The sequence below is a fragment of the Toxorhynchites rutilus genome, chromosome 3 (genome assembly GCF_029784135.1).
Source record: "Toxorhynchites rutilus septentrionalis strain SRP chromosome 3, ASM2978413v1, whole genome shotgun sequence".
Taxonomy (NCBI): domain Eukaryota; kingdom Metazoa; phylum Arthropoda; class Insecta; order Diptera; family Culicidae; genus Toxorhynchites; species Toxorhynchites rutilus.
In genome coordinates this window covers 319,707,076-319,727,063 of record NC_073746.1, presented here as the reverse complement: position 1 = coordinate 319,727,063, position 19,988 = coordinate 319,707,076, and the positions used below count along the sequence as shown (strand labels likewise).

The following is a 19,988-nucleotide window of genomic DNA, read 5'->3' as shown; positions in this document are numbered from 1 at the left end:
TTCACGGGAATACGTTGAGAGGAAACGGTAGGTTTTACTTTCGTTTTTTCTCCAATGGCGCCAACTGAAACATTAGGTAAACTTCAACCGACATCAGTGTTGAGCAGAAGCAGTCGATCCAGCGTTCGTTATACATTTCACGGTTTAAACTTTGTTTACCGAGCAAAAATACATTGCCGTACCTGGAGTAAAATATGAAATAGTGTTCCAAAAAATGCAGTTTGAATAAAATAGTACAGTAGAGGCAAGAATAAAGTCATCATCCAGTCAAAGATGTTTACGTTTGTCGCTAACTTGGCACTACTATCTTCTATACTCAAATATGTTTGACGACTTCTACAATTATTGAAACAAAAACATTTGTCTTAACTTAATTAATACTTAATACTAACCTCGATACCAACCGCGAGTAATCGGTTACATATTACTAACATAGATAATAAGAAAAATTGTTTTGAACTCCCGGCCCCGTGAGGCTAACGCCATATGAGCCTTTATAAAAATATATATTTTGGAAAAAAAAAATTGTCTTAACATTGGCCTTTTGAATGGAATTTTGTTTGCCGGTTCGCTGAGAAAGTTATAGAAAGCTTACGGCGATTCCTAGTCTCCGTAAACAACAAAAAAGAAGAAGAAGAATACCGATAACAGATAAAAGTTTTGAAGAGATAGCAGCTGAAGTATTTTGTGTCTCACGAGTGAATTCGTACAATTTCCAGGATTGCTTAAGCAAGGGACGCCCTCGAATCTCGACTAGTGCCGAAAAATCTTAAATTTGTATAAAAATCCAAAAACCGCGCACAAGTCAAAAAACGTTAGTTTTTCTATCATTCTTTCAATGAAAATCCATTTGCATATAATTTACTGAACAACTTCATCTGTCCGTTATCTATGGCCCGGAATTCTCTTGAACACAAGCGGTTATTGAGAAGACCAAGTTTTGTGTACAACATCAAACCACGAATGAAAGTTGTGTACAAACATTTTGTCCTAATCTCATTGTATGCGAACGCTTGCGTGCGATTTTTCCACTTACGATTCCCTTTTCTTTCAAAATTGGTTCAGGACTTGGGTGATATAAATTTGATAGAGTGCTACGTCACATAGAGAAGTGAACCTGAGACGTGAACCGTCCAACGGGAGGGAAACTCCATAACAGTGATGCTAGATGTGAAAACTTGTTCTACTTTGAAGACATTGGGTTTTATTGCCGTTTCCACTTCACGATGAAAACGAAATTAAGTGTATCCGCGATGACAACGGTACGGTATCGACATCTGGATACGAAATTGGTTTTCCACTAAAACTTATCATTTTAATATGAAATTATCTTCAGATACAATATTTTTGAGAGATTGTTTAACTACATGAAGACACGAAGACATTGTTTAACTACATGAAGACTACAAAGTTTTCTATTCACATTGAATACTAACTCGATACGGAGGAGTTAATTTTAATTCATAATTTCTAATTGAAAGGTGTTCATTCTGCCTGAAAACCCAATTTTATCTTTGACGCTTCACTGACTCGTCAAATTCGTTCATTTCGTTTTTCACCGTGAAGTGTGTACAGGAACAGTTTCTCCATTTCCGTCAAACACTTCAACGCGAATTTCAATCAACACAAGAAAATAGACAGCTTAAATCGGACGATCCGTTCTCGATCGCGAACAAACATTTGTGGCGATTGGTTTTAATATATGAAAATTGGAATGAATTGTTTCACATTTGAAGTCATTTTCAACAAAATTGCTACCCGATACTATAACTCTCACACTTGTGCAAAATGTTTTGCAATGCATGATCGGTTATTGTAATGAAGTTTCGAGAAATGGGATTGTTGTTTTAGCTCCGATGCACGCTTACCGCCACAATGTTTTAATCCCAATGGATGGATGTCTCTTCCTCTTCTTGCTCAGTTGTCGTTGATTGGTACTCTATGTAAATGAAAATCACCTTTGCTTGCAAGTAGTGAAAAAATATCATACACAAATTATGTCTAAAGACAATTTTGTATTATAACGGTAAGTTTTGGTGAGAATATCTGAGAATTCATAGAAAATAGTTTAAATTAGGGTCAGAACAACGTACTTCTAGTAGGTAAATAACGCCAAGAAAAAAATTTCATACAAATTTTAGCAATTTAAAAGTGCCTTAGGATCGACTAATTTGACAGAGATAAGTTGGCCTCATACAAACTAATATCGTATCCAGATGTCAACACCATTCCGCCGTCAACGAGAATAAAACAACAAGTAGGGGAAAGTCGGCAAAAAACAGACAGGGTGGGAAAGACGGATGTATGATTGATATTTAACATTTTTATGTTTAATTGTAATTATGTACAAACTTACTGTATTGCAATCAACACATTTGACACTTACTGTGTACACCCAACTGGCCTTCTGCTAAAATTGTAAATAAAAACAAAAAAGTAATCTACAAAGAGCAGCTTGATATAAATTTTCGTCTACGGAGAATCAAATTTTTTGGGATATTTTTCGTTACGTGAGTGTTTTACTATCACTTCTCTTCCAGTTTATCGAATCAGAGGTAAAGTTTTCTCGTTTTACTCCAGAAATATTGATGAAAAAAATCTACTAATCAAATCGGGTAAGACGGACACTCCACCGAAGGAAAAGGAATTTTGTTCTGAAAATAATTTGGCTATCTCCTCCTTCTTTCTTTAACAGATACCCACTAACTACGTTTGCAAGTACAACCAGATATCATGGACGAATCAGCAGAGCGGTTTTTAAGCCGGAAGCTATTTGAGACATGAAAAAATGAGAAAAATTATAAGTTTGAGTTGAGTTTAGTCTAGTCTTTTTGTTCGATCATTTTTAAGGTCTATTTGAAGACTTCCAAAACTTATTGAGTACATAATCTCGAGTTTTCATTAAGTGTCCATCTTTCTCACCCCAGGTGTCCGTCTTTCCCGCCATGTGTTCGTCTTTCCCGACTCAATCTTATTTTTCAACACTTCTGTCTCAAAGACACATTTTATTATAAAAAGAGACCCAGACATACAGCTGTACTTGCGTTGTACGTGTACAGCGTTGTACAGGTACCATCGTACCATGACAGACATACTTTTGTTGTACATTGTACCGTATGTCAAACCGACAATCAGAAATTTTTCCAATTTCCACCACATATTTCAATGGAAAAGGGTTTTTATTTAGTGTCTAAACTATCAAATACAACAAACATGTTTCCAATCTGAGTTATTAACTTAAGAGAAAGTCAATGAAAAGAACGTTTACCAAGTGATTTGATTCTGTGCTACCCACCACTAACCGTCTATGGCGCTGCGCACAGTACGACTTTAGCCATGTACAGCGGTAAAACAGGTCGGTACAGGTACAGCGATTGTACCGAGTTGCTTGCATGGTTCTAGCGCTGTACATGGTGACAGACATACAATTTTCGAAGTACAACGCTAGTACAGCTGTATGTCTGTCATAAGTATTATCGTTGAACGAACTGCACAGAGAGTGTGCTCGATGCATACACCGATAATGCTTGCTTGGATTATCAGAGATGATGTACTGAATTACGCAGGTTTTAAAATCTACAATAAAACACAACAAAACAAAACAAACAACTGAAACTGATTTCTCGGTTTTGAGAAACACGTGACATATGCGACGCCCATCAGCAGAAAATCAAGCATCGAACTCATATCTTATTACAAAGTCCCGTAATCTGTAAATTACTTTGGCGAATCGACCAATTAGAACGCGGGATTGATGTTTGAGATCTTTCAATTGTTCGATACTTTGTTTCATAAAATATATTATTTCATTCAATGTAATGAATTGTTTTGGAGTGCTCAAAATGATTGGTGGAAATATCTCGTAAATCAATCAGGAAATGGCTGATCAACAATTGTGAGTACAAGAGAAATTTTGTATCTTCGATTTCAATCAATCAGAACGCGAGATTTCCGTTTGGATAATGGTTAAGACTTTTCAGTTGTTCGATAGTTAAGGATGAGGACATAGTACACGCAATGTGGTGCGATGCGATGCGATGCGAAGCGAATGGTTCATTGCGTAGTATGACATACTGTTCGCTTTAGATCGCGCGTTTTCTGGCGTTTCAATAATATCACAATTCTCGCGTAACTTTTGAAAAGGTCCTATGTAACATTTTCGTCAACTCGAGAAAAATGAAGTTGAAGACCCGAACATTATTCCGCGAATTGTCTTAAAAGGTATCGATCTTTATCACTACTTTTACCACTAGTAGTCAATAATAACTCTGAAAAACCAATCGTAACAGCTGTTCCGTGATTTGAGCTTAAATTTGAAGCCTCGGAGCGAAAAATGTTACATTGGACGTTTTGACTGGCCCTGTTTGCACATTGGACATATTACGTTTCACGATAACAATTTGAAACTAACTACTGAAGAACAATCGAAACATCAGCATTTCATTCTAAAGACAGATTATTATTGTCATCACTCGTTGAATTGCACTGACATAGATAACAACACCTGAAAGAAACAAAAACTCAAAACGACCGAAGTACGACTTCGTGTTGTTTTGATTGCTTTGTTACTTCGGACGTTTCGAGCGTCGGAGGAAAGAGGCGTCTGAAGTAACAGCCGAGTGCTTAAAATCCGAATCTGTACATTGGATATTTTTTGCATCGGCGATTAAAAGATGAAGAAGATAGATACGTGAACGATTGTTTTTGTAATGCATTCAATGATTGAAAACTAATAGCGTGCACCCATTAACTCGATTTGTTTACATTTGTTACATAGGACCTATTCAAAAGTTACGCAAGAATTCAGTCCATTCTACAAGTAAACAGCCTAGCACAAGGTGCCAGATATGATAATATGTCTTCAATTCATGCCTAACTTTCCAATAGGACCTATCTGTTTTGATCGATTCTCTTCAAAGACCAGATATGATAACATGTCTGAATTTTGTAAACAGTTGAATTGTGAGATACTTAATTTAGTAATAAATTTGAATTATGCAATATTTTCCCCAAAAAAGCTTCAACCAAACATCTGAATTGAAAGTACAGCAAATGAAACATTTTTCTCAGTGGAATTTGGTTACTTTTTCTCATATTATATTATATCATTAAGCAACGGTCAACGATATTATAGATATTTTTTTCCTGTAAACATGGTAAATGGAAAACCCTTAATGTAATATCGTACTTTTTCAAACTCAATGCAATAGTATGAAAACATCAAAAGTGGTTTTCATTATATGCATTGTGTAAATTAGAATAATGTTATATGGAGTGCCCAAATCGATAGACGTTTATTTCATTATTTTATACTAGAATGTTGTAATAGAAGATAGTGTCATGATCAGGAATCGGCAACCCCTTCGTAGTGATCCCCGATAATCGTTCGATCAATCGATTAATCGAATACTTCCTACAGAAACCGATTATTGATCGAACGAATACTGCGCAACCAATAATCGAAGCGCATGAATAATTTGCATCGATTAATCGATCCGAACCCAGAGAAAAAACGTGCAAATACTGCAGTCTTATCCTGAAAATCTATAATTATCTTTGACGCTCCCCTAAACTCGTAAACGAATCTCGGATCGCCTTGACGGAATTGCATAAAAAAAAAGAAAAAAAGATAAAAATTGATTCTCAGGCGGAATGAACACTTTTTTGATTCCAGATGTTTTTTTTTTGAAATGAGAAATATAAGTATATATTAACTAATGATTACTCTCAGTGTGACTATTAAACGATCAATCGATTATTTGGCTCGATTAAGTGCGATTCACATACAACATCCACGTTACGTTCACGTCCCGTCACGTCACGTTACGTCAATGATTCTACCATGCAATTCTCATGAAAACATTCACATACACCAGCAACGTAACGACCCGTCAGCATACGTTCAACGAAAACGACCGGCAGGATTTGTAGAAAAGAATAATTGACGGAGACGGACGGTTCATTTGGTTTTTGTCTGGGCTTTGTGTCTCGGCTTTTGTTTTGATTTTGGTTGTACAGTAATTTACATCTAATTCAACATTTAGCTAATTGAACAGACCTGTGATGCAACACGTTTAATTGGACATGTTTACCTCTAATCGGACATTTTTGTAAACATTGAGTTCGGAGTCCAAATTATGGCCCCACATTGAAAGTCGCCACCAGTCGCGAATGTCCAATTACTGGTCACAATCGCCTCCAATGCGACATTAATTGGTGCCTCGGCTTGTCGCATTATAAGTAACTTACTGTACTTTGTACGTATGATCCAAATATAGGAGTGAAAATCATTCGCGACTAGCTGAAAGAAACAGTCTATATATTATTATTGTTGAAGACGGTCGGACTACGGGGTTCAAGCATTGAAATTCAATGATTTTCATTCAATTTTTCAAAATTTAGAACTGTTTCTAGGCATGCTGATTCGGAAGAGGGCATTGCAATTGAAAATTTTTGTAGGTGGCGACACCATTCAATAAATCATTCGTTTGACATTTGACGGGTCGGGCTGGTGGAAGCATTGACTGCTTGTGTGAACTGGTGGAGACGTTGACGGAACGTAGACGTTCTTTTCCGTAACGTTCTATGTGAATAGCACATTAATCGTATCAAATAAAGTAAAACTGCTGAAAAGTGTTCGATTAGTTGATGAACGATTAATTTCAGCATTGATTCGACAGCTTGCACGGGTAAATTTTCTAGTAAACAATATGGAAATACCTAGGCCATCATTTTCAGATTATGTGTTATGTAGTTAAATAAAATATTATTGAATAATAAATATTTTGAACGTTGTGTTGTAAATAGAGGTGTTATTATTGAACATTGAGTGTTTCATTGAAATACCAGAATCCTTGATTGCGACGAAAATTACATAAGTATACAGAGAACAAGTTCTCAAACAACTATAAATTCATTGTAAGATGAGCGTTTGAAATTGGACATTTTTCACGTTACCATTGGTCGATCGTTGTTCAATTTGTACACTCATTGTATTTCCGGAAGACATAACCCCACGTAGAAAATTTCTGTCCGATATCACAAAACATGAACACAAACACATATAATCCCAAATTCGTGTAGTTTTCACTTATACTGCAGATTTTGAAATGTATAATCTGGCATCCCTGTCGACCGGATTGACAGAATTCCGCCAAAGTTGTGCAATGTTCGCATCATTCGTTTCGTACCGGCACTGTGGCTGTAATCGAAAATTGTATTTTTAAATATTGTTGCAATACAGTTATTTTACTTGCTTTCCTTTTGTAGAACAACTGAGCACTGTAATATATTTGTATTAAGAACATTGAATCCCTCGAAAATAACGATCTGAGTACTATTAGCGTGATCCAACTAGCAATGCATGTATCCTATTAATCTGCAAAGAATTTACGAATCAATCACGAATCATGTCGAAGGTAAACAATTACATCGTATCAGTTTAGTATCTCATGCTGCTCAATCCAACAGGACATTCGTTCATTCTTCGGCAATGCCAAGTCGAAAAAGCCCGATCCACCGAAGGAACCCACGACGAAGCGCAAGGCAGTCATAGAAGACAGTGATGAGGAGCAACAGATGAAAGACCTCGGACAAACAAGCACCACCACGAATAATAACAAAAAGCGTCGCGTAATAGAATCTGACGATGAAAAAAGTCCGGTCAAAAAGATAACTTCGGCCAATAGTGCCCCAAAACCCGTTGCTACATCGAAACAATCGCCAAGTTCAACCAAGCTGAAACCGGTGAGTGCGGCCGATGTGTTTGGATCGGGACCGGTTAAGCGTACCTTTATGCCAAAACCAAGCAAGGAAGCTATCAAGAAGGAGCTTGAGATTCATTCGGACGAAGAATTTCAAAAAACACTCATGGGTTTGGACGACAGCGGGGTGGTGCCGGAAACCCCTTCACCCAAGCGGCACAAAGTTAAGAAGGAAGCGCATGGAAGTAGCGAGGAGAAACGGAATAAGAAGCCTTCTCCGGAAACGGTAGTGACTCCCGAAAAGAAGAAATCTATCAAGAAGGAAGCCAGCACAGAGGAGATGGTTACTCCGAAGGCGAACGTGTCTCTACTGACGGACGAGGAACGTTATGAGCGTAAACGGGCGTCTGCTATATTGTATCAAAAGTTCAAGAACCGCACCGGCCCGGAGAATCCGGGAAGCAAGGAGATTCCAAAGGGTAAACCGGATTGCCTGGCGGGACTTCAATTCGTCGTGACTGGCGTGTTGGAGTCGATGGAACGGGACGAATGCGCTCAGGTAATCAAAGATTTCGGTGGAAAGGTTGTTGGCAGTGTTTCGAAGAAGTTAACCCACATGGTAGTCGGTGCGGATGCTGGTCCCTCGAAGATAGGTAAAGCGGAAGAATTGGGGATCCCTCAAATCAGCGAGGATGAGCTTCTTGATCTCATTCGGGAACGATCGGGCATTCCCAAGAAAGGTTCTAAATCGTCTTCGTCACCCACGGAGAAAATCAAAATTAAGGAAGAAAAATCACCTTCCAAGGAAAAGAAACACAAGAATGCGGCAGAATCTACATCTAAGAAGCGAACTCCTGAGAAGAAGAAATCTGAGCCGAGCTCACCCGTTGCTAAATTACCGAAGATTCCTAAAATCGAGAAACAATCTCCCGTGCAGCCAAAGGCTCCCAAAATAGAGAAAAAATCTCCCGTAAAAAAACTTACCTCATCGGAACCGATGGCTCCAATTAAGCGTGAGGAAACGGCCTATCAAAAGGACATACAAAGCGCCGATAACATGGCCTGGGTGGACAAGTACAAGCCAACTTCAATACAGCAGATCATCGGCCAGAGTGGAGCGGCAGGGAATGCCCAGAAGTTGATGAAATGGTTGTCCAATTGGCACTCCAATCATGACGGTACGAAGAAACTGACCCGGCCAAGCCCGTGGGCGAAAAATGACGATGGGTCGTACTTTAAAGCTGTGCTGCTTTCCGGTCCTCCGGGTGTTGGAAAAACTACCACGGCCACCCTGGTATGCAAGGAATTGGGTTTCGATGCGGTTGAGTTCAATGCTTCCGACACGAGGAGCAAGAAGTTGCTGCAGCAGGAAGTGTCCGAGTTGTTGAGCAACAAGTCCCTTTTCGGTTACTTCAGTGGGGATGGCAAGGGCGAGAAGGTGACCCACAAGCATGTGCTGCTCATGGACGAAGTGGACGGCATGGCGGGAAACGAAGATCGCGGTGGACTTCAAGAGCTGATTGGACTCATAAAGGCGAGCCACGTGCCGATCATTTGTATGTGCAACGATCGGAATCATCAGAAAATGCGCTCTCTGGTGAATTATTGCTTCGATCTGAAGTTCAACAAGCCGAAGGTGGAGCAAATTAAGGTGATTTTTTTTAAAATTTTTATAGAGATTGTCCAATTTGGCATTCGCCTCTATTTTTTGATAACAGCTGTTTACAATAATTCAAATTTGTACAAATGTCAATACTTTATCCAATTTTGTTGATGTTACCTAAGATATCCCTGATACCGTTTGATAATCCGATTCTTTCATTTTCAATAGCGTATTTACAGCAATCGAGTAGTATGTGATTCACAGTAGTTGGTTTGCTACACGTGTCATGCATCGTAGGAGGTTTGCTCTCGAACAGGTACTTCTTGTTAGCCCAATATGTCCCAGACGCAATCTGGTTAGGGCTAAGCCGGTAGTTTAGGCCTACGACTCCCACTTTTGATTGTGCTAACGAACCATCTACGAACCAATGATCGTAACCAGTAATTGTTTTGCGCTTGTGATTGGAATCATTTTTGGACAATAAGACGTCCTCGACACAGCTTTAACCAGCTTTAGCCCGCTTTTTTAAAAACCAATCGATCACACGATTTTTGTAATCTTCGGGAGTTTTTGGTTGTTTAGAACACTAAGCGCTTGATTGGTTTTCTTCCATATTGTTTTGGTTGTAGCTTTTTCCCCCTCCATGCCTGTTTTGCCAGTGTTAAGGTTGCCACAAATTCCCATGGAATCCGTACTGCTTCTGTCATCTTCGATTGTTAGGAGGGCACCTGATACTATCAGAATGACAACTTTGTAGGTTTGAGTAAGTTGGACGACGTTCTGCCATTTGATACCTCAAGTCCATAAAATAATTTGAAGAGAACCAGTTGTGTTTCGTCTATATGTGTACCTCGTGCACTACACAACCTGATACTGTGAAATACCCATATACCACTCAGCTTAGACAATGTTGGGTTGGGAAAAAAGAAATGTCGTATATTGTCAATATATGGCAACACTTAAACATATCCTGTGTTGTACTTATCGCATCGGGTCATACTATACGGCTATTTAAAGACGACAATCTGTGCCAATCTGTGTCGTTTGGCCAGTGTTGTGATTGTTCTTTTCAGTCTCAAGTTATAGCGCGTCAAAGATGGAGTCCACCAAGCAAGAAATTCGCCATATTTTACGTTTTTACTACCTGCGAGGTAAAACTGCAACGAAGGCGCCCGAAAAAAATCGTGTAGTTTATGGACCCGACACTGTAACGATTCGCACAGCACAGCGTTGGTTTGATCGATTTCGTTCTGGTGTAGTGGCTGTCCAAGATACACCCCGTACTGGTAGGCCAATCGTCGTGGAAACCGATAAAATCGTAGAAATCATCCTAGTATACCGGCATGTGAGTACTCGCTCGATTGGCCAAGAACTAGATATATACCATAAAACCGTTTGGAACCATTTGCAGAAGACTGGATTTCAAAAAAAGCTGGATGTATGGGTGCCACACGAGTTGACGCAAAAAAATTGTTTAGACCGAATCAACGCCAGCAATGCACTGCTGAAACGGAACGAACTCGACCCATTTTTGAAGAAGATGGTGACAGGTGATGAAAAGTGGATCACGTACGACAACCTAAAGCGAAAAAAGTCGCGGTCGAAGCGCGGTGAGCCGGCCCAAACCATCGCCAAGCCCGGATTGACGGCCAGGAAGGTTTTGCTGTGTGTTTGGTGGGGTTGGAAGGAAATCATCCACTATGAGCTGCTCAACTATGACCAGACCCTCAACTCGGTTCGCTACTGTGAGCAGTTTGACCGTTTGAAGCAGTCGATTGACCAGAAGCGTCCAGAAATGATCAATAGGAATGGTGTTGTTTTCCACCAGAACAACGCTCGGTCTCACACATCTTTGATGACCCGCCAGAAGCTACGGGAGCTCGGATGGGATGCCCTATTGCACTCACTGTATAGTACGGCCCTGGCTCCAAATGATTATCATCTCTTCCGGTCCATGCAAAACGCTCTTGGTGATACTAAGTTGGCCTCAAAAAAGGCTTGTGAAAACTGGCTGTCTGAGTTTTGACGTAGGACTACGTCTTTCATTTCTATACCGGGGTGTAAAATCAAAGTTTCGAAAACGAAAGCGTTACGCCGGAGACCGAGATTTTGAGCATTAATAGCTCCTAAACAACTGAACGAAATGGTATGATAAACACTTCATTCGAAAGATAAAATGTCTACGCGTTCTATACTTGTTACTTTCTGATCCAAAAACTTGTTTCAATAGTCTTAAAATTGCTTTCAAAACAGGCTATTGAAATCACCAATCGGTATATAAGCGAGCGCCGCTCGGAAATCCACTCAGTTCTAATTGAACAGCGATTGGAGCATGTTGTCGCTGTTGTGGTGAAGCTCTTCGTTTATCATGAAAGCGCGAATGAACGGTGTCACCAAGAGCCTGTTTGTGCACCTTAGGCCAGAAGGGAATCCATCAGGAGGAGAGTGATGCCACAAACGGTTCCCCGGGAAGATCTCGAAGCAGCCGCTACACACACACACACATACACGCGCGGAATCCTTTCCGTTTGGATGCCATTCAGCATCGAGAAAGATCCGGAAAATAATCTGCCAGTTCCTCTGGGAAATTAAAAATACATTCATGTGAAAGAGTTTATTTGAATGTTTTCTATCCATGTAACACTGTGACCAAATATGTTTCAATCAAGTGCTATTAACAGGTGGTTATCGAGTTAGCATTAACCACTGGTGGGCTTCCAGAATCGAGGAAAATGTGGATATATCTAATCGTTACTGAAAATAATCTGCCAGTTCCTCTGGGAATTTAAAAATACATTCATGTGAAAGAGTTTATTTATAGCTTTGCGCAGTGGCGATATCGTAACCAATGAGGTTTTACCGAGGTGTGATTATTGCTAGTTAAAAAAGAGTTTATTTGAATGTTTTCTATCCATGTAACACTGTGACCAAATACATTTGGTTTTGTGATTTTTCAATCAATCGCAATTAACAGGATAGCTTCTGAAGATTATTCTTCCCCATCAGTAGGATATTTCCGTATCCAATATTATATGCGCCCACAATCGATTATTGCTCAGTCGCCGAAAGTTCCGAGCTCAGAGAGTTCATTCCCCTCTAGTTTGCCTTCCAAATTGCCATCGTAAACCACGCCTTCTCTCGATTCAATCACGCACAAAAAGCATACTTAAGCGATATTCTGGTGGTGAGACGCATTCATTCTTCGTGAGGACATCGACAAGACAACATCGTTGCTGAGGGTGCTGGTCGACGAAGGATCGAGATCTGCCCTGAAACGAAAGCAGTTTGTTTGAAACTGTAAGGGAGCACAGAGAAGCCTATCCTTCAGGAGAAGAGAAGGTGACCATCGAAGCCGCCGCTACACACACACATACACGCACGGAATTCTTTCCGTTTGGATGCCAATCAGCATCGAGAAAGATCCGGAAAATAATCTGCCAGTTCCTCTGGAAATTTAAAAATACATTCATGTGAAAGAGTTTATTTGAATGTTTTCTATCCATGTAACACTGTGACCAAATATGTTTCAATCAAGTGCTATTAACAGATAATTTCGAGTTAGCATTAACCACTGGTGGGCTTCCAGTATCGAGGAAAATGTGGAAATATCTAATCGTTACTGAAAATAATCTGCCAGTTCCTCTGGGAATTTAAAATTACATTCAGGTGAAAGAGTTTATTTTAATGTTTTCTATCCATGTAACACTGTGATCAAATACATTTGGTTTTGTGCTTTTTCAAGCAATTAACATGATAGCTTCTGAAGATTATTCTTCCCCATCAGTAGGATATTTCCGTATCCAATATCGGATGCATAAAACCTTGTGCCTCCAACGCAACGCTCTCGTTTTCGAAGTACCCCAAATATTCATTCAATATTCTAAATCAACGATAGTCCTACGTCACCCTTGCGGTTATACCATAGATATAACCCACTTCCTGTTTTTTGCAAATAAGGAGCGAGGGGGTTTTCAAGGGGGGAATAATGAAGTTGCCTTCTAAATGGCAACAAGTTTGCGAACAAAACGGGCATATTTGACTTAAATTGGATAATTTTAAGTATGTTAAATAAAGCGTCAAATTTCGATCAGAAATACGACATTAATTTTTCCCTAACCCAATATTTAACGTTAGTGTACTCTAAAAATTACTGCTCACGCGTATATAATGTTCTTAAATGTGCTACTTGCTTGGTATTCGTTCCACTACTGATGAACATATGGATGAGAGCGTTATTGCATTCATACCACCTATAATGGTGGAAAACATTTTGCACCTTTTGGTTCTAATTTCAACCGGCAAAAACATCATTTTCCTAATTCCGTTAATTGGTGGTCCTAATTCCAATAATCAAATTGTTATGATAATGAATCGTTTTAAGGTGAAGATGGAAGGAAGCCAAAATCGCTGCCACAATGGCGCTCATTTCTTTTATCTCCTTCCCTCACCCCTCGCCCGAAAATCAAGAATTGTGCGAAACAGTTTGAAGAAAATGATCGTTTTTGCATCATCCATCAAGTAATATCAACCAATCTCTTACCCTTTGGACCAGCCTCAGAGATGAACAGTGATTGAATGGAACGTAGGACCAATTATGACATTCCATACAAATTGATCGAACCCTCTCGTTCAGTAAGAGATGAAGGTGGTCCCAATGTTCGTAATGGTTCAATCATGTTCTACACTGATGGGTCGAAAATAGGAATCAGAACAGGTGCCGGAATGTACGGTCCCAGAACTAAAATCTCTGTGGCTATAAGAAACTGACCAACAGTTTTTCAGGCAGAAATAGTTTAAATGTCTACCTCAAAAGAAAATATAGACATGCTAACATCTGCATATTATCAGACAATCAAGCGGCACTTAAAGCTTTAAACGCCTTTAAATGCTCTTCAAAGCTTGTCTGGGAATGCATCTTCCTTTTACGGCAATTAAGTCAGATAAGTTCGGTACAACTGTACTGGATTCCCGGCCATTGCGGCAGGGAGGGCAACGAGCGAGCAGATGAACTTGCCAGGAACGGCTCAAACTCACCATTCACTGGTCCTGTGGACTTTCTGATTGTGTGTTGGAAGTGAGCTGAAGAAATGGGAAGAACGGGAAGTGACAGTCAAGTGGATGGCTGTGCAACATAACCAGGCAGAAAAAAAATTATCACGTCGAGTATTAAAATTACTCTACAACTGTTGAGCCTTAATAAGTAAGATTTCAGCACATTCACTGGTCTTGTAACAGGATACTGTCCGAGTAAATACCATCTTAAAAACATAGGTTTAGCCCAAGATGATATTTGTCGCTTTTGTAATGCCGAAAGCGAAATCTCGAAACATTTGCTCTGTAACTGCGGAGCTCTAACAAGACGCAGAGGTTAGAGGCGAATGAACTTCATAGTTTAAATAGTCTTAAAAAACAAAGAAGGAAGGAAGACGCAGATTCAACACCTTGATAAAGCTATTCTGGAGCCCAAAGAAGTTTGGTCTGCATCGCCGATCAGGATTATAAATTTTATCAAACAGATTATTCCGGATTGGCACCTATCTCGCCATAGCTTTCAGTCTACTCCTTCATCAATAAGCAGTAGAGAAGCTTGAAATGTAGTACAAAAAATGGGGTATACCACAATAGTTCAAAATAATGGACGCAGTGGTTCACACCCAACAGGAAAAGAAAATCAACCAAACTGTAATCAATTACTCACAAGTTATTAATTTTCATCTGCCGTCGCAATGTATAATGAAAAACGTCGGAAAACTCGAGCTAGTGCTTTGAAAGTTTTTTTTTCCGCAATGGTTTTGTTTGTATTGGTGAAAGCGTCGTCAGGAAACATCATCGAAACAACTATTAAAACCACTCAATAAAATGTTATATATATATATATATATATATATATATATATATATATATATATATATATATATATATATATATATGTCTGTCTGTCTGTCTGATTCTTATGGACTAGGAAACTACTAAACCGATCAACATGAAAATAGGTATGCTGGGGTTTTTGGGGCCCGGGGAAGGTTTTCGTGATAGTTTGAGACCCCTCCCGCCTCTCTAAGGGGAGGGCTGCCATACAAATTAAACACAAAATTCTACATTACTCGAGAATTAATCAAGCAAATGAAACGAAATTTGGCATGTGATGGTTATAGGGTGCAATGAATGTTTCAATGGTGGTTAGACACTCCACCCCCCTCTATAAGGGGGTGGGAGGGGGTCCGCAGTACAAACGAAACAAAATTTCTGTATTACTCGAGAATTAATCAAGCAAATGGAACCAAATTTTGCATGTGGAGATTTTATAGAACAATAAATGATTCTATGGTGGTTAGATACTCCTCACCCCTCTCTTAGGTGGGGCTGTCATAAAAATGAAACATATATTTCTGCATAACTCGAAAACTTTTTATAGTAAAAGGTAAATTCAACGGGGTCGATTAGAAGATCAATCAATGAACAGTTTTGCGATTGGACCTATGAACTTGCTCATAGTAAGAAAACGTGAATGTTTGAAGGTACAAAAATCGAAAATTTTGGGCGGGACAAAGTTGCCGGGTCAGCTAGTCGTGTGTAAATATTGTATAGAAAAACGAAAATTTTGGGCGGGACGTAGTTTGCCGGGTCAGCTAGTCGTGTATAAATATTGTATAGAACAAATTTAAATCATTGATGCTTTTTCCATAATTTATTCCCTTAAAAATATAAAATAAATAAAACAATTTTTACCCATCTCTTCCAGGGCGCGATGATGTCCGTTTGCTTCAAGGAAGGCCTCAAACTAGCTCCCGGAGTACTGGATGAGATCATTTCCGGCACGGGCTGTGATGTCCGGCAAACGCTCAATCATCTCGCACTGTACAGCACCGGTGCCAGTACAAATGCGGCCCACGCCAAAAAGGAGGCGGAAGCCGCGCGGAAAGACGTCAAAATGGGACCATGGGACGTCGTCCGGAAAGTGTTCTCCGCCGAGGAACACAAAACCATGTCGATCCACGATAAGTCGGATTTGTTCTTCCACGACTACAGCATGGCACCACTGTTTGTGCAGGAAAATTATCTAAAAGTGACGCCGAAAGTTCCCAAGGCTCAACATTTGGATCAGATCGCGCTGGCAGCGGACAGTTTGAGCCGCGGGGATATGATCGATCGGAGGATTCGATCCAATATGGCATGGTCACTGCTACCAACGCAGGCAATGTTTAGTTCCGTTCTGCCCGGCGAATACATGGAGGGTCACTTCACCGGTCAGATCAACTTTCCTGGTTGGTTGGGGAAGAACTCCAAGGCTACTAAGAGGAAGCGCTTGGCGCAGGAGATACACGACCACACGAGGATCAAAACCTCTGGGTCAAGGCTTTCGGTGCGGTTGGATTACGCACCGTATCTGTTGGACGCAATTGTTCGTCCACTCCAGAAGAAGGGCTCCGAAGGGGTAGAGGATGCGTTGGTCGTTATCAAGGAGTATCGTTTATTGCGTGAAGATCTAGAATCGCTCGTCGAGCTCACGAGTTGGCCCAAGAAAAAGAGCCCGATGGATGCGGTTGATGGGAAAGTTAAGGCTGCGCTGACCAGAGCGTATAACAAGGAAATTTCTCCGTATTCTTATTCAACGGTGAATGCAGTCAAGAAGAAGAAAACTGAGGCAGCTGATGAAGCAGCCGAATTATATGGCGAAGAGGAAGAACAGAGTGGTGTTGTAGACTCCGAGAATGAGAACGAGGATGATGATCTGGAGAATAACGCGTTCATAAAAGTCAAAAAGAAGCCAGCAGGAAAGGGGACGGCCGGATCCTCGTCCGCAGGAAGTAGTAAAACGAATGGTACGAAGGCTAAGGCTGGAGCTTCCAGTAGAGGGAAGAAAAAATGAAATGCACTTCCCCATAGATCATCTATAGATGATTGATAATTTATATTGTTTGTGTTATCCTCTCTTCTGGTTAGATATTACATTACTACTAATCCTCAAATTATGTGTTTTACTGTCATTCAAATGCGATGTTCGTGTGACATTTTTTCGCCAGATGTGATTTAAGTCAAGCTGTTGCCACGGTTCACGAGTTTTTGAGTCTGACAGGTAGGATCCAGGTGGATTTGGTCTGCTTGATGTGGGTGTTTGGCACTAAACATGGTTGAAATAGACCGGAAAATAAACGAAGAAAAAACACGAACACGATGAAAGTAGCCTAACATACACAACCCGTTGGCTTCTAGAGCATCTCACACAGCATCAATGCCTTGCTGTTCGTGTTGATTCCATACATCGCTTCTCAAGGCGCAATTCCATCTATTTTTCCCCCTGTTGGGTGTGAACCACTGCGTTCATTGCTTTGAACTATTGTGGTGACTAGAATCGAACCGAACCGCCGTTTGATATCTACAGCTATTTAGCCATTCCATGCCAAACCGGTATAGTATCCCGGCCCGAATTTTCTTATTTTTTGTTTAATTAGGGTAATCCGAAAACCCATTTTGTCCTCAATGGCCTCAACTTGAAGAGCGCTACGTCCAATTTATGGTCGTCACAATCGTCCTGCCAGATCAACAATTGAGCGTCTAGTGGAAAAATTTGAATCCACAGGCACAGTACAAAATGTTCCCGTACCAGTGAGACAAAGAAGTGCCCGTAGTGTCGAGAATATTGCTGCCGCTAGCGCATCAATTGAGGAAGACCCAAACCAGTCTCTCACACGTCATTCCCAAGCGTTGGGCATCTCTGTGACGTCGTTGTGGCGAATTTTGCGAAAAGATCTTGATACATGTTTACAAGATCAAATTGACGCATAAACTGAAGCCGCTTGACCACCAGAAGCGTCGTATGTTCGTGAATTGGGTTGAGCAACAACTTGAAGATGATCCGGATTTTCATCGATAAATCATCCTCAGCGATGAGGCTCATTTCTGGCTGAATGGCTTCGCCAATAAGCAAAATATGCGTTATTGGTCAGGCTGCAATCCATGCGTACTCCATGAGTCACCATTGCATCCCGAAAAAATGTAAGGGGTTGTATCTAGGACACGACCGCACATTTTCGACGTAGAACTACGCAATTATATTATGTAATCCACTTGTTTACCACTTCGAATATTATTTTAGAATGCATCAAAATTTTTGTAATAAATTATGTTCTTCGTTGCAAATAAATTTGATGAACATCCTTTTACGTTTGATAGCATTACCAAAATATGTGAACGGAAGAACTGTCAAACGATCATTGTATTTTACATTTCCCTCTGAAATTATTGCACATGTCATGTTTACGTAGTTCTCGAACTGCGAAAGTTCATTCACCTCTAGTATCTAAAATTACGATTTTCCCAGGCTTCTCATTTTAAAAATACGTTTTAGGGAAACATATTCCGATCTGCACAACGACAAGCGAGTATAAAAGTACTCAACACCAAAAAAAACCCCCCGACTGCATGTATTTGCAAAAGGAAGGTCTTGAATTATAGAGACTTTAAACTTTTGCAGTTCATTCGTCTCTAATTTGCAAAGCGAATTCTCCCAGGCACATTAATTTAGAAGTCCGTGTTAGAGAAACACAGCTCAGTGGGAAAAAAACCCCGACTTGCATGTTTTGACAAAGCGGATTCCCCCAGGCACATTGATTTTGAAGTCCGTGTTAGGGAAACAGTTCGGTGGGAACAAAAATACTTCCGTCTGCATGTATATTTGCAGAGCGGATTTCCACAGGTACATCGATTTTGAAGTCTGTGTTGGGGAAAACGTAAATCGGGACAATCAAAACTTGGCAGTTTGGGCGTTTAGATACCGCTTGACATTTTACAGTTGTTCAATTGTTCATCTCATGAAAAATTACATTTTATTAATTGTGATAGACGCGTAGAAATATTTCCTATTAATTGATGCAAACATCTTTCCGATCTGTTAAGAAATATTCGAGTTATAAGCATTCGAGAAACGGGTAGGGTTAGCACACAAATCGGCAGAACAAATGTATGGGGAAAAAGAAAGTTCTTTCAGTTTTCATGAATTTAAACCGTTGAAAGATTAGCTAATTGTAATGAAATGTATATCAAACAAATCTTAGAGAATTTCCGATTCGATTGGTATGCAAATCATGAGAATTCGTTTACAGCGAAAATAGTTATTAACGTTAACTTTATTTCATAAAAACGTGACCTATTTTCTGATTTGGCACCCTTCCTGAAAGACGTAGTTCTACGTCAAAAATACGGTTTAGTGCGGTTTATGGCGGTACGGCGTCATTGGGCCGTACTTCTTCCGTGATGATCAAGACCGGCACGTTACTGTGAATGGGAATCGCTATCGATCAATGATAACCGAATATTTTTGGCCCGAATTGGTTGATACGGACTTGGACAATATGTGGTTTCAACAGGACGGCACCACAAGCCACACAGCGAATTTAACAATCGATTTATTGAAAACCAAGTATGGTGAGCGTGTTATGTCACGAAATGGCCCAGTCAATTGGCCGCCTCGGTCGTGCGATTTGACGCCGTCAGACTATTTCCTGTGGGGTTATGTCAAGTCTACGGTCTATGCCAACAAGCCAGCTTGATAAACTTCGTACGAATATCGAACGAGAAATTGCAGCAGTATCTGCCGATTTATGCTTGAAAACCGTCGAACCGTTGGGTTCATCATCTGGATTTCTGCAAGCGTGCCCGTCGAGGCCATGCAAAAGAAATCG

The 19,988-nt window shown here is 40.1% G+C and overlaps 1 protein-coding gene and 1 pseudogene across 1 annotated transcript; both read left to right on the top strand.

Moving 5' to 3' along the window:
- Positions 1 to 7,124: 7,124 nt before the first annotated feature.
- On the top strand, positions 7,125 to 17,276 carry LOC129778918 (replication factor C subunit 1). Its single transcript, XM_055786096.1, has 4 exons — positions 7,125 to 7,216; positions 7,270 to 7,418; positions 7,471 to 9,354; positions 16,049 to 17,276. The coding sequence occupies exons 2-4, from the start codon at positions 7,410 to 7,412 to the stop codon at positions 17,174 to 17,176; spliced, it is 3,021 nt and encodes a 1,006-aa protein (XP_055642071.1). The 5' UTR covers positions 7,125 to 7,216; positions 7,270 to 7,409; the 3' UTR covers positions 17,177 to 17,276.
- LOC129780721 (U4 spliceosomal RNA) lies at positions 12,126 to 12,297 on the top strand (annotated as a pseudogene).
- Positions 17,277 to 19,988: the final 2,712 nt, after the last annotated feature.